Source organism: Lissotriton vulgaris, chromosome 6 (assembly GCF_964263255.1).
Source record: "Lissotriton vulgaris chromosome 6, aLisVul1.2, whole genome shotgun sequence".
NCBI lineage: Eukaryota > Metazoa > Chordata > Amphibia > Caudata > Salamandridae > Lissotriton > Lissotriton vulgaris.
The window spans coordinates 1,747,206,303-1,747,220,734 of record NC_141694.1 but is presented as its reverse complement, the minus strand read 5'-3'; the positions used below and the strand labels follow the sequence as shown (position 1 = coordinate 1,747,220,734).

Genomic DNA, 14,432 nt, shown 5'->3' with positions numbered 1-14,432 from the left:
GCTAATTTTTTCATTAATAAGATTAAGAAAATCTATGACACTTTCCCTAAACTCCCGCAGTCACCGGCCACTTTGGTTCTACCATGCCCTCTCTCTCCTCCCTTCCTACACTTGAGAGAGAGAATTTTCTAAAAATCGGCAGAAAAATCAAATCTGGCTCCCCGGCGGATCCCCTAAAACCGGATACATTCTGTGAAGCTCACGACCTTATCACAGAACACATTCGGGACATCATCAACGTGTCTCTCTCTACCGCCAGAATTCCTTCTAAATGGAAGCAGGCTTGGGTTTCCCCCATCTTAAAAAAACCCACCTTAGACCCTACGCTTCCGGAGAATTTCAGGCCCATTTCCCTGCTTCCCTGGCCTGCCAAAATCATTGAGGCACATGTCAACAACATTCTGACAAATTTCCTTCTCACCAACAACATTCTGGATGACTCCCAACACGGGTTTAGAGCTGGTCATAGCACCGAGACAGCCTTGCTCAGTGTTACAGAGGACCTTCGCACCATTCTTGACACCGGCGGAACGGCAGCACTGGTCCTGTTGGACCTCAGTGCTGCCTTCGATACGGTGTCACAAGAGGTCCTTCTGAAGAGACTGGAGGAAATTGGAATTACAGGGACAGCTTTGGGTTGGTTTAGAGACTTTCTCTCCAACAGGTCCTTTAGACTCTCCACCCCCCCTTACATCTCTAAGGAGCATAACATTGGACAGGGAGTGCCGCAGGGTTCTTCCCTGAGCCCTTCCCTGTTCAATATCTATGTCCGCCCTCTGGCAGAGGTGGCTAGAAAGAACGGACTAACACTGGTATCCTATGCCGATGATACCCAGTTGGTGGTGGCTCTTAAGAACAACAGTGGTCTGGAGGCCCATCACTTTAAACAGACACTTATGGACTCACCAACTGGATGACGGCAAATTTCCTTCAACTGAATGCCGGGAAAACAGAGATATTGCTCCTGGGAAAAAACACCTCGTCCTGGGGAGACAACTGGTGGCCTGAAGTATTAGGCCAACCTCCCGAGCCAAAAGAATGCGTCAAAAATCTGGGAGTCTGGGTGGACTCGGCCCTGAAGTTCACTCATCATACTAAAAAAGTAGCTGCCACCTGCTTCGGCATTTTACGTAACATCAGACCTATTCTGAAGTTCTTTGACTGCCGCACTCATCAGCTAATTGTTCAGGCGACCATTCTTTCTAGACTGGATTATGCCAGCTCTCTCTTACTAGGGGCAAATCTCGCCGAAACCACCAGACTACAGAGGGTCCAGAATGCGGCAGCCAGGGCCCTGGTAGGTCTCCCCACCATTCTTCGGTATCCGGAACCTTGAAAAAATTGCATTGGCTCCCGGTGGGAAAAAGGATCCAGTTTAAGGCGCTGTGTCTAGCCTTTAAAATCCTTAAAACTGCGTCCCCCCCTATGCTGTGCCCCCTCCTGTCAGAATACATTCCGAGGAGGTCAGTCCGCTCAGAGGGACAACACCTCGCGAATATCCCCCGCACCAGACTGGCCAGAGTAGGCGGCCGATCTTTTAGCCTCCTAGCTGCAAAGCTATGGAACAGCCTTCCCGAAGCTATCCGCGGTATGCAGGATCTTTTTGCCTTCAGAAAGGCTGTCAAAACCCATCTCTTCCAATAATTTTTTCCTCTCTCCGCATTTCTTTCTTTCTGCATTCTGTCTGCTTGCAGCGCCGGGACGCCCCTTGGCTGGGGCAGCCGCGCGCTATACAAATCACCATAACATAACATAACATAACATAACTACAACTACTTTCAAGAATGTAAGTTATTTGTGGGTAAGGTGATTGGGTGACCATGTAATATATGGGATAAAGTACCCCCTGTCGTACATGATAAGGATATTGCAAGTCACCTAGGAGCTACATAAACCTTTTACAGGAACTCAGCCTTTTACCTCGTTCCTCTATATGGTCATGAAACTCCTCTCTGCCTTGCAATACCCTTATAATATCAGGAGGAGGTACTTTATTCCATATATTAATATTAAGCTTCGCATTGTCTTGAAAAAGTGAAATATTACAATGCCAAATTATTCACAAGAATGAAGAAGTTACTTGAAGAAGGTCACAAATTGTAACCAACAATGGCAATCACAAGCACTTCCTATCATTTCACATAATACTCCATGCTGCTGCTCACCGTTATGGCTATTTGCAAATCTATTATTCATTATTATTATCAGACTCTCAATACCATTACTCATTAATTTCTTCAAAAGAAATGAAGCAGCGTTTCTCTAAAAAGTGCAGTGATCCAGCTTCTTCTCTTAATATTCTAACATTTTAAATAGATTATATAATGCATTTTTCCAAGCAGAATATAAAAGTCTCTCATGCAAAGAATAACAGATGAGAATTTTATAAAAAGCAATCCTACCTTCGACCTATTCACATCTACGGCCTAATAATATCCTAAAATGTAAACCAGATCAAATCCGTCTATGCTCTGGACCGCCACTCCCATAAAATCCATATTTCCCAACAGCGATATATATATGTGTACCTTTTTAAACTAAGGGGCATATTTACAAGCCCCTATTGTCACCCCAATGTCACATTGTGGTGGCGATAGGAGCTTCGTCTTATTCACAAGGCGGCGTTAAGCCACTTAACGTGGCTTAATGCCCCCTTGTAAATAAGGCCCTCTTTCATGCTATACTTAGTGTGAAAGGGGCGGGCAATGGGTCTTGGGGTGGGCGTTCCACCCAATTTTTAAAGAGTGTAAAATTATGCTTCATAGGATAACTCTAGAATTGTTTTGTCATCTACACAAACTAGAACGACATATTACATTGCCAATGTTTACATCTTTCAGAGAGCTATTTATTCAGCTAAACTTTCAGTCCGTACCTTAGCTCGGGATAAACATTCTCCAAGTACCACTTGAAAGACTGGCATTTGAGACTCTTCCTGAGTGCCAGTCGTTGTTGGATGCTGCATAGAAGCACATGCATTTTATGTTAGAAAACACATACAAATAAGATAGTTTTCCAGTAACACAGCAGCTATTTTCTGGACGGATTTCCACTGTGGACAGTAAATAAAAGTAACACAAATAAATGCAGAGACCGGCCAGAACATAAGCAGTGAACATACATTTTGTCACTGGGTCACTTCTACATAAATGAACAATGTTATCTGTGGATGTATGACGTTACAACGCAGGCTATTACAACGCCTGCCTTTACAACGCGGTTTTTACATCGCATACCTTTACAACGCATAGCGCTTAGAGGTGCTGGATAGTGAAAAAATTTAATTTTCTATTCCAACTCCAGTCCCCGTGGACACTAGGGAAGGTGTTGGATAGAAAATTAAACGTATTCCCTATCCTAGAGCGCCCCCCCAGCGCAATGCGTTGTAATGGTTTGCGTTGTAATGACCGCGTTGTAATGGTAGTGCGTTGTAAATGTTTCGTTGTAAAGGCTGTTTACCGTTATCTGTGCTATTAATAGACCCAATTTACAAAAACATTCATAAATTATGATTCTTGTAATTTACGCCTCTGCTTGTTCTTAAGATACTCCTGCTACAGCCATGTACTAACCTTTCCTTTACAAAGCGTTGTAACTCATGATTGCCCTAGGGAACAGATCAAAACGTGGGAAATTCACAAAAAAATGGCATCTAAGACTAGGAGCCGAATCACATAAAGTGACCACTGGTAGAAAACCCAATTTTAGGCTGCTGGTGTCTTGATTATTTTCAGAGCTGGAGCAGTACTCTTTTACCACCTCAGACAGAAGTATATTGTTGCTTGTCATAGGTAATTTGAAAGCCTATATTATTTGGTAACAATGTGGTCGCATTTGCTCACATATCTAACGTAACAATAATCAGACTACAACGTAACAACGGCAGTGCAACATAACAAAATCACATTGCGATAGGGCAGCATAAAATACAGCAGCTCCAAAATCAACAGCACTCAATCTCAAACACAATAAAATATCACACAAAAAAGTACACAAACGTTCTTGTCACACATTACCACCTCCAGAACAGGGCTTTTATAAAACGATGGAACAAGGTGTTTGGAGTGCGTGCCACCTTTATTTACCACCAATGACATGAAATAGTGCCAATCTAAAATGTTTTGTGCTCTGGCCTTGTCCAAATCTATTTATTTTATAAATGTGCGTAAAACAGAATAGTTTTTCCCAGTTTGGAGTGTGTGCCCAAATTTGGTTGCCACAATCTGCAATTAATTCCACACCCCATTGTTTTCTTTTTATTTGAGATGTTTTTCCTATAAAAAATGGCGAAATATGTGCTTTTTGAAATGTACAACATTCCAAGTTTCATACCTCGGATTGGGGGATAAAAGCAGCATTTACGCCTTATCACCCAAATATGGTGTGGCACTCAGAAAAAAGCAGTAATTATGCGCATCATACATCTGCAACATGCAGGTATCATTAGTTTGACCAAAATACTGACCCGGGATCAATGGGGTCTCTAGTGATTGGCTATATCTACTTTTTCTCCACTTTTATAATAATTAATAGGAATAGTTGAAACGAAAAAAGTTATGCTTTCATGTAAGATTTTTTGATCATAGTGAAAATGTCCTATAACACATTCAAAACAATCCCTGCTATGAAGACATTGTAGGGAACCTTCTTCAACAACCTCTCTCATACATTAGGTGGGTTACTTACTCGCCATATGGCCTTCCCTGAGCTGCTGGTCTGGCAGCATAATAATACTGCTTGAACTCATCCATCCATACCTCCGCTGTGCGTTTGGTGTTTCTGCAAAATAAGCAAATTCAATATAAATTGAGCTTCTGTTAACAAAACCTTCTTAAATATAATGCTAATTCTCCTGGATGTGAATTAAGCTGTATGTAATATAGTGATTAATATGTAAAACAATAAGTGCCAGGGCCCTCGTCAGGAGGCCACTGCAGCCTTCACCACCCATTGCCCCTGCAAGCGCTGCAAATCACAGTACCAACACAACTACTAACAATCACACTCTAACAACTATGACAATTCAGACTTCTACTAGCCCCCTAAAACTATAAGAATGTCTTGGGTGGCAAGTATTAGTATTTTCTTTAACCCCTTCCATGCTGATGACGAACCCCAGCCGTCATGCACTACGGTGCTCGTGTGCTGATGACGGCTGGGGTTCGTCACGGCCCGCCCCTGTTCGTGCTGTTTACAGCACACCAGGGGAATCGCGGCCGCATGGAAAGGGTTAATGTATGTTGAATTAATAAACAACAGTTGTTTTGCTCTTCTCTCAATCAGATAGGCAGTACCACCATGTGGCCGACTGTCATAAGTGCCGGTGTTGACAATTAAAAACCGGTGCCGGGCTACATAAACTAACGGCTCAAAGTTACCACTGATGTAACAGCATATATTCAATGCTTCTTTTTCCATACATGTAATAAGAAGGAAACCCGAATGTATCCATTAAAAAGTCACATGGTGTGGCCTTTTCATGTTGATTCAACTTCATCTCTGGTGACCAAAAGCTATTCTAAGTTTGAGCACTGGCTTCTGAAAGTAAAGTGCTAGGGCCCAATTTGGAGTTTGACAGGCAGGTTGCTTCATCACAAAGGTGATAGCTTTACTGCTTGCCTCATTTGAAGTTCATTATATCCTGTGGCACTTGTAATAATGTAGACGGGATATCCCGCACCTTTCAGGTGGAGTTCCTGTCCCACAAACACTAAACCAGGCCATCAATACAAATTGGTGACCCAATTCAAAAGCAATTTGACCTGACTTACTCTTGGATTACTCCTGGTTTATTAATGAATTCCAGGAGTATAGTGTGTGTGTAAGAACATGCTTCTAAAGATGCCCTTTGAAGAAAGAGAAAAAGCAGGTGGCCTTAATGTTGAAAATAAAGGATGTAGTGCAAGAGATAGCTAGACACAGAAATGGGACGTCGACCGAACAAAGGCTAGCCAAAATGTACACAAGCAGGTTCAACTTGTATGAAAATTGCTTGAAGGACATTCGGGGAAGTTTGGAACACTCACAAAGTTCAAAGTTTGTGGTTACTTATAAACTTTGAGAAGAAGGAAAGACCTGTGATTTGTAGTGAACTCAATATGGTCAGTTATACTGACAAGAAGTGAATTTTACTACAGCAAAGCTACTACCAAAAAGGTCCTCGAGTGATCACAATAAGATAAAATAAAATGTGAATGGCAAGCACTGTCTGACTATACGTCTCTACACGACATTGTTATTCATAATCAAAGTATAAGAGGTAAGCACACAACAATAGAACTGGAAAGGTATAAACACAATTTATTAAAATCACCTCCCAGTTAGGGTTACAATCTAAATAAAATCCGATAAAATATTCACAGAAGTGAAAAGGACTAAAAAAAGTCAAAGAACAATAGTCGACGCTGCGTTTCGGTGTTCGTTTTTTATGGTTTACACCTTCTTCAGGACACTTTGACAGTTTCAACATTAATCTAAAAATTAAAAAAACATCTTTAAGTATATATTCCTTCAACATAAAATCATTTATCTCTGTGCAGTGTTTATTAACCCACCCAAACTACATTGCAACATTTAATATAGGAAAACCTGTTATCTAGAGAAAACGTGCTTACATGAGGACCTGCTTTGACTTTCAAGTATTAACGGGCTCTATTCAATACCCATTATGTTGGTCAGGTGTAAAGCCTTTATAAATTCTAGGGACACATATCTAAAATACAAAGAGAGGGAATACCTGAAAATTTGTGAAGTTTCTGTTTTGACCATTCAGAAGACTTCTAAACAGCCAGACATCTGTGAATCCTCATAGCTTTCAAATTGCACTGTGACCTTAACAAGGAAAGTTAATAAAATATTTTTACAACCGAGTGGTTTGGTTTATATTTTAGTGAAGTTTCGTGTAATTTTACTCCGAAATTTACCTGTTTTCAATTCAAGGTACAGATTAAGAGAACAACGGAGGGGCCACCGGACTTCTCTCTCAGTATGAGTCTATTTGATGCAGACTTGGGTCTTTTTTCTTGAGTTTAAGATCCCTGCGGGTTGAGGCATATATATATATATGTGTATAGAAGGACAATATAATAGGTCTTCCTATACAGAGGGCATAAGTATATTGCTCACTTACCACAGCTATATATCCTTTCAAACGTTGTATAGGTTTGATAGATGGTACTTCATTATCTGTTTGAATAAAGTGGGCATATTTAAATATCTTACCGGATAGAGTGATAAAATTTATCATAATTCCTCTCTCCTCTCATTCAAGCTAATTCGCCAATATGTTATTTAATACTTTAGGCCATGTTGTTTTGTTTAAAGTATTAAAGTTATATGCAACATGTATATGTTTGCAGCATCTTTGTCGTATTTACGTATGGAGAATTTTTAGAATGTTGATGCTGATTATTCTTGCAAGTATAATATGCTAAAAGCCCTATTATTCAAGTCAAGTAATATTAGTGGCATCTCATGGCTAAAAGGCAAGATGTTTTAGTATTGGTAACAAGAGCCTACTTTAACTGGCCTTATTACTATCTAGTTATTCTGGATAATCTGGTAACAGTTTCTTGGCTAAAGAGCCTGGTGTTGTGGTCTAAATACCACAACCCTTAACTACCCAAAATCCTTCCATTCACATACCTGATAGAACTTGGTCGGCCTCCCTGCTCCTCCGTGTTCAGCGTCATTCATGTGAGTGAAGAGCTAGACACGGGGGCTGTTTAAGTATTGCCTCTTCCTTCCATAACCCGGAAGTTAATGGAGAAAGCAGTGTGTATTTGTTTTAGAATAAATATTCCTAGATTGTCATATGTTCTTAGCAGGTAATATATTAATAATCCGATATTACGAGTGGTTTTAACCGAATTCGAGCCAAAAACGGGCATAGTTATACTCTTCTCGGCAACTTCTAAAAACCGGAAGTGGTTGTGCCGAAACGAAAAGGTTGCGCACAGTCCTAACAAACTTAAGGACCAGACTATGATATTTAATAATACAACGTGCGTCTGATTATAGTGACGAATTTTCATATACATTATCTTTAAGGCGCATTTTCAAGTTTTTGTTAGCTCGTTCGAGAAAAACGGCGGCCATCTTAGGTTGGGGGGATTCGAAGTGTATACCATACTTCGTCTGTTATGCTCATAGAAGTAGAGTATACTCAATGAATTAAAGCTATAGTCTATGTCTAATAATATCAAAGAGCGCTGTTACATTAAACGCACATTCGATCCTTGCTTTTAGTTTTGTTTGACTCATATGTTACATGGCGGCCATCATGGATTGGGAAGAGTTCATATAATGAGTGCTATTTTTAGAAGGTGTAGAAAACATTTTGTGTGGTTGGAATTACGGGCATACAACATCCATGTAATAAATGTATTTATAGTCTATCAATAAGCATGTTCTCAACAATTATACAGTTGGTCTAAATGACAGGATCTAAGTTTTTTTACTCATTTCTGTACACCGGTTATGAATAACAGAGATGCATTGAGGAACCTTCCGAAATCAATGATTCTAACATTTTGCGCGGAACTTCATTTTTACAGTACATAACATACAGTTTCAACAATGTTCTACCATGTTACTTAGTTGGTAACGTAGAATGGTTAAAATAATTTCTGATGACCTGATTAATGAATAATCATCTAATTACATGAACATATGCCTGACATTACATTTTGTTCAATACCATGGAGAAATAAAGTAACAGAGGGGAGAGTGTATACTAAACATGTTAGGTTACCTGTCATTGCACCTGATTCAGTTAATACTAAAAGGAACCTACATGATTAGTCTTTCCCATTCCTCTTTATTGTTAAGCCCTGTCCTAAAAGTATTGAACAGGGACATGAAAAACTGTTCCCTGGTTTTTCTCTTAGTGTGTGCATCGCCCCCTCTCAGGGTTTGATGCACTACCTCAATCCCACACCATTTCAGATCTTCAATTTGGTGATTGTGAGACAACCAATGTTCTACAAGGGGCGCTGTTTTCTTTTTTGTTATACTAAGTGGCTCTGTGACCGAGTTGATGCTGGACACAATGGGCCGCATAGGTGGGTCCAACAGGTCTTTGTGGACTTTGGGAAGTCCGTACAGTGCAGGTATGATCGGAGCCTTGTTTTTTAAAAATCTGAATTCATCCTCGAGGATGAATTCAGATTTTTAAAAGGATGAAGATGAAAGTCCACAAAGACCTGTTGGACCCACCTATGCGGCCACCTATGCGGTCCATTGTGTCCAGCATCAACTCGGTCACAGAGCCACTTAGTAAATATGTAGACAAATTTCTACAGCCCCTAGTAACTGTCCAACGTGCTTACATCAAAGACACCACTAGTATGATAGACAAAGTAGAAGGCAATCCATACCACATCCAAAACCAATGGCTAGTATCACTAGACATTGAGGCCCTCTACACCAACATCCCACAGGATGATACCATCAAGATGTTAGAGGGCCTCTTGAACAATGGAGCTGGTGACCTGAGTAGCCATGCCACATTTATTATTGATTGTGTAACAATTATCCTTAAAAACAACATCTTCTTGTTTAGGGATGACTTCTACAAGCAGGTCAAAGGCACCAGCATGGGAGCCACCTGTGCTCCCAGTCTGGCCTGCTTGTATGTGGCTGCCTTTGAGGATAAGCACATTTTTAATTCTGCAGCATCATATTTTGAAAATATTACATGTTGGTCGAGGTATATCGATGATATTTTCTTCATCTGGACTGGGACCATCGAAGACCTCACCGATTTTATCAGTTGGTTGAACCTGGGAGATGTGAATTTGCGTTTCACTTCCAAGTATAATAAATTGAGCATCGAATTCCTTGACCTCAACATTAAGGCAAACAATGGCACTTTAGCCATGGAACTCTATACAAAACCTACTTATTACATTATAGCAGCAACCATCCCAAGAGCCAAAAGGATAATATCCCTTTCGGTCAGTATTTAGGAATAAGACGTAACTGTACCGACATCAGGGATTTTAACAAACATGCTGATGCTTTATCAGCCAAATTAAAGGAAAGAGGATACCCTAAACACCTAATTAAAAAAGCATTATGGCTGAGATACCCGCCACCCCCTCTCAACACAATCCCCAAGGATGGGAAACCGGAAACAGTTCTGAAGTTTTTGGAAGACGGGAGGGAGTGACCCTCCCGGCCGTATTTATTAAAAATATGAAACAAAATTAAAACATTAAATCAACAGTTTCATATTATGTACAATTTCATTACCACATTGCGATGTTTGGCTAACCTTAACATATCCTCTAATACAAAGGTTCTCCTAGCCGAACTAACATCCTATAAAACATTTACTTGAATTTTTCGAAATTGTACATCCTAACGTTTAAGGGCCAACGGCAAGCTCGTAACCGGTGTCAAGATCCCTAACCCAGACATATCCCCCTCCCTTGTGAGGGGCGGCACGGAGGCATACCTCAAGTGCAACTACCAATTTCCCTTGACTTGACGGGGGCCCCAATAAAACTCGACGCCACTTAAAGGTCGTACGAGGCTCGTGTGAGGTATCTAGAAGGTAGCGTAGACCCCCCCCCCACACAACTTACCACATCTGCCGTCGCAGACGTCCTGGCCCCGGGAAATTCACCAGGAGGGGGCTGTAACCCCTCCTACCCATGAAGGGGCCTTGACCGCCTTCCCTTTCCTTTCGGCGACCCATCCTTAGAAGGGACCGCCTCCCCGTTGAGGGGCCAATGGCCACCTCCCCCGAGCGCCCCCATCCGTAATGGGTAACGCCCACTCATAGGGATCTTCCAATTAGTGCTCACCGATCATGACCTTACCGCCCGACCAAAATAAATACGACAATGCTAACTAAAACTAAATGACAACATATAACCAACAGTAGCAACAACAATTTTATTCAACGCATGCGTACTGATGAACACTAAAAGCATAATTACTTTATTTGCAAAACATAACACAAATCGACCATTCTTTATTGCATACTCAAAATCATCACGATAATACCTCAACCTGTAAACGAAAATCAGAGTTATCCATCAAACTTTATTAAAACCACTCGCTGTCCTCAGGGGCTGGTGGGTGGGTCAAAATTGGCTCTTTGTTCCGTCTCGAGCTCACGTGCAGCGAGGAGGTGCAGCTTCAGAGCACAGGAACAAGAGGATGCCTTCTGGTCTTGTTTCTCCTTTTATCCGTCTTCAGGGCGGGCGTAAACTCGCCCCTGCCTGCCCCAAGGGCGTGGCCAGCCGCGTCAGTGTCTAGGCCAACCCACTCGAGGGCGGGAAAAGGCGCGCCCCGGCTACGCCGCTTCGGGCATACCAGCCGAGACTCGCCTCCCGCCCAAGATGGCTTCCCGGGGGGATCGTGGTACTCTGCCATACGTTCGGGGGGACCGATTGGTCGCCCCTTTCCATATGGCTGAGATACCCGCCACCCCCTCTCAACACAATCCCCAAGGATGGGAAACCGGAAACAGTTCTGAAGTTTTTGGAAGACGGGAGGGAGTGACCCTCCCGGCCGTATTTATTAAAAATATGAAACAAAATTAAAACATTAAATCAACAGTTTCATATTATGTACAATTTCATTACCACATTGCGATGTTTGGCTAACCTTAACATATCCTCTAATACAAAGGTTCTCCTAGCCGAACTAACATCCTATAAAACATTTACTTGAATTTTTCGAAATTGTACATCCTAACGTTTAAGGGCCAACGGCAAGATCGTAACCGGTGTCAAGATCCCTAACCCAGACATATCCCCCTCCCTTGTGAGGGGCGGCACGGAGGCATACCTCAAGTGCAACTACCAATTTCCCTTGACTTGACGGGGGCCCCAATAAAACTCGACGCCACTTAAAGGTCGTACGAGGCTCGTGTGAGGTATCTAGAAGGTAGCGTAGACCCCCCCCACACCCCACACAACTTACCACATCTGCCGTCGCAGACGTCCTGGCCCCGGGAAATTCACCAGGAGGGGGCTGTAACCCCTCCTACCCATGAAGGGGCCTTGACCGCCTTCCCTTTCCTTTCGGCGACCCATCCTTAGAAGGGACCGCCTCCCCGTTGAGGGGCCAATGGCCACCTCCCCCGAGCGCCCCCATCCGTAATGGGTAACGCCCACTCATAGGGATCTTCCAATTAGTGCTCACCGATCATGACCTTACCGCCACAGGTCCGGATAGTTGACCGGCTATCCGGACCCCCCACCACTCCTATCTAAAGGTCATGTTTTAACGTCTTTAGCCAAGCTATGAAGTCTCCTATGAGTAACTCATTCCCCACCCGAGACAAATGAACACCGTCCCCCAAATACATACTGTCATTATTAATACACCCATGTGAAATAGACTGCAATGCATTGGACCGGAACAACCTACTCACTTTGTTATTAATTTTTCTCACAGAGTGATTTAAAGCAGAAACAGAAAAAGCCCCCCGCCACACTTTACGTGGAATCATATGGGACCACGCAATTGTGCACCCTGGAACTCTCCTCGCTAACCAACTTACAGTGGAAAGCATCGCCTCCAGGAGAAGTCGTCTACCAGTGGTGACCAAATCATTGCCCCCAAGATGTACTATGACTACAGACGGCGGTGACCTCGTCCGCCCTAGCAAACCCTCGAAAAATGATTGAAACTGGTCAATACAGAGACCGCCCTTTCCGTAGAAGGACACACTGTACCCGTATTCCCCAGCCACGTGCATCATGTCACCTGCTTTGAATACGTCCGCGGCACGCCTCACGTATGAGTGGCCCACGACCCACACCTCCTTTTTCACAGCCGGTGATGTCTGACCGCTGTCCCGGTGTCGGGTCGACTGCATAGTCCGCCCCGCCTCGTAGGCTTGCGTAACTGAAAACCAAACAAAACAAGAAGCGTGAGTACATCGTTACAGCTTCACAACATGTGCAGACGCACATACCTTTTATAACAATTGGAGGACCAACGCCCCACACGTTTAACTTGTTCGACGTTCAGACCCCTGGCTGTAGCCTCTGTAGCAGCCCCTATCCGAAAGGAATGGGTCCCAAACTCGCCCGGATTCAAACCCGCAGCTGTAATCGACATCGCAAGCACCCGCTGAAACTGAAACCTTGTCAGTGGGGTGGCGTCCGCGTGTCTCAACAAGGTCCCCCCCCATGATGCCACCCTTCGTGTTAAATAATCCTCTAAACACTTCACTGGGCACATGGACGACCCGGGAATCCTGCGAATAATTATGCAGTCGCCCATCCCGCACTGATCGGTCTTGGACCTTACAAAAGAGACAGTCATTGTCTCCCCTCTGATTTGAACGTGCTCAGCGCACAGCCCTCCCGTAACATCCTGCTTGTTCCTCGCCACTAATTTGCTTACCCGCATCGCCCCATGAAATGCCAGCGTAAAAGCGGCTCGGAATAATACCGTCTCAAAGTGAGATGAACATGTTGTAGGGAGTCTGGCTAATAACTGGGCCAACCTATCCAAACCTATCGGGCGCCTCTCATCTACTCTGCGACCCTCAAGGCGTTGCCACCCGCGTAGCGCTTTTTGCACAACGAAAGACGCTGTCGGGTCCTGGATCCCATGAGCCCTAGCAACAAAGGAAATGGCAGCCCGATGCCTCTGGGCCGTGGCCACCGATTTCCCGGCCAGATGTAAAGACATCAGAAAGTTCACTACCCATTCCTCCTGGCCCCAAAGCTCCTCACTAGCAGTCCCCAAAAAGGCTAAATAGGACCGGAACGCCCCTTCATATGCCTTCCTCGTCCTGGGTGCTAAACTCTCTCCCACGAGGTTACGAAGTTCGGGGCACCGAGAGACCAGAGAGCTTCGGGAAAGGGTGCCGGCTCCGGGTCCGCTGTGGGAAGAAAACCCCAGAAGGCCTGCATACGAAAACGAGAAAGGGCATCAGCCGCCTGGTTCATAACCCCCGGGACATGTCTTGCTTTGAATAGCACATTCAATTGCATACACACTAATACGATTTCTTTAAGCAGTCTCAAAATCCATTTGCATCGTGCTGCCTGGCTATTGATACACTCAACCACGGTCATATTGTCAGACCAAAATACCACAGAGTGATCTCTGAACCCATCGGGCCACGTTCTCAGGGCCACCAAAATGGGGAAAAGTTCCAGGAAAGCAATGTTACTTGTCAGTCCACTGTCATGCCACCATGCCGGCCATTTTTGTGCAGACCATCGAGTGCCGAAAATGGCACCAAAACCTATGCTCCCTGCCGAATCTGTCCACAGCCCCAGCTCCTCAGAGGACACGGCCGGTTTGTTCCAGACGACCCGACCATTGAAATCCGCCAGAAATGCCAACCAAATGCGCATGTCCTGGCGGACCTCTGCCGAGAGCCTTGTGCGATGATGGCCTTCTTTCAGTCCGACCATGGCTTGCGCGATCGAACGGGAAAAAGGGCGGGCCAT

General features: G+C 43.8%; 1 protein-coding gene across 3 annotated transcripts in view; it reads right to left on the bottom strand.

The window, feature by feature from the left end:
• The window catches only part of GALNT14 (polypeptide N-acetylgalactosaminyltransferase 14), a 1,224,485-nt gene that overhangs the window by 118,659 nt on the left and 1,091,394 nt on the right, over window positions 1-14,432 (bottom strand). For all 3 annotated transcript variants that reach the window (XM_086927980.1, XM_086927979.1, XM_086927981.1), the window contains exons 11-12: window positions 4,687-4,779; window positions 2,876-2,959 (exon numbers count right to left, since the gene is read on the bottom strand). In XM_086927980.1, the coding sequence (XP_086784106.1) occupies window positions 2,876-2,959; window positions 4,687-4,779 (177 nt within the window). The remainder of the gene's footprint in view (window positions 1-2,875; window positions 2,960-4,686; window positions 4,780-14,432) is intronic.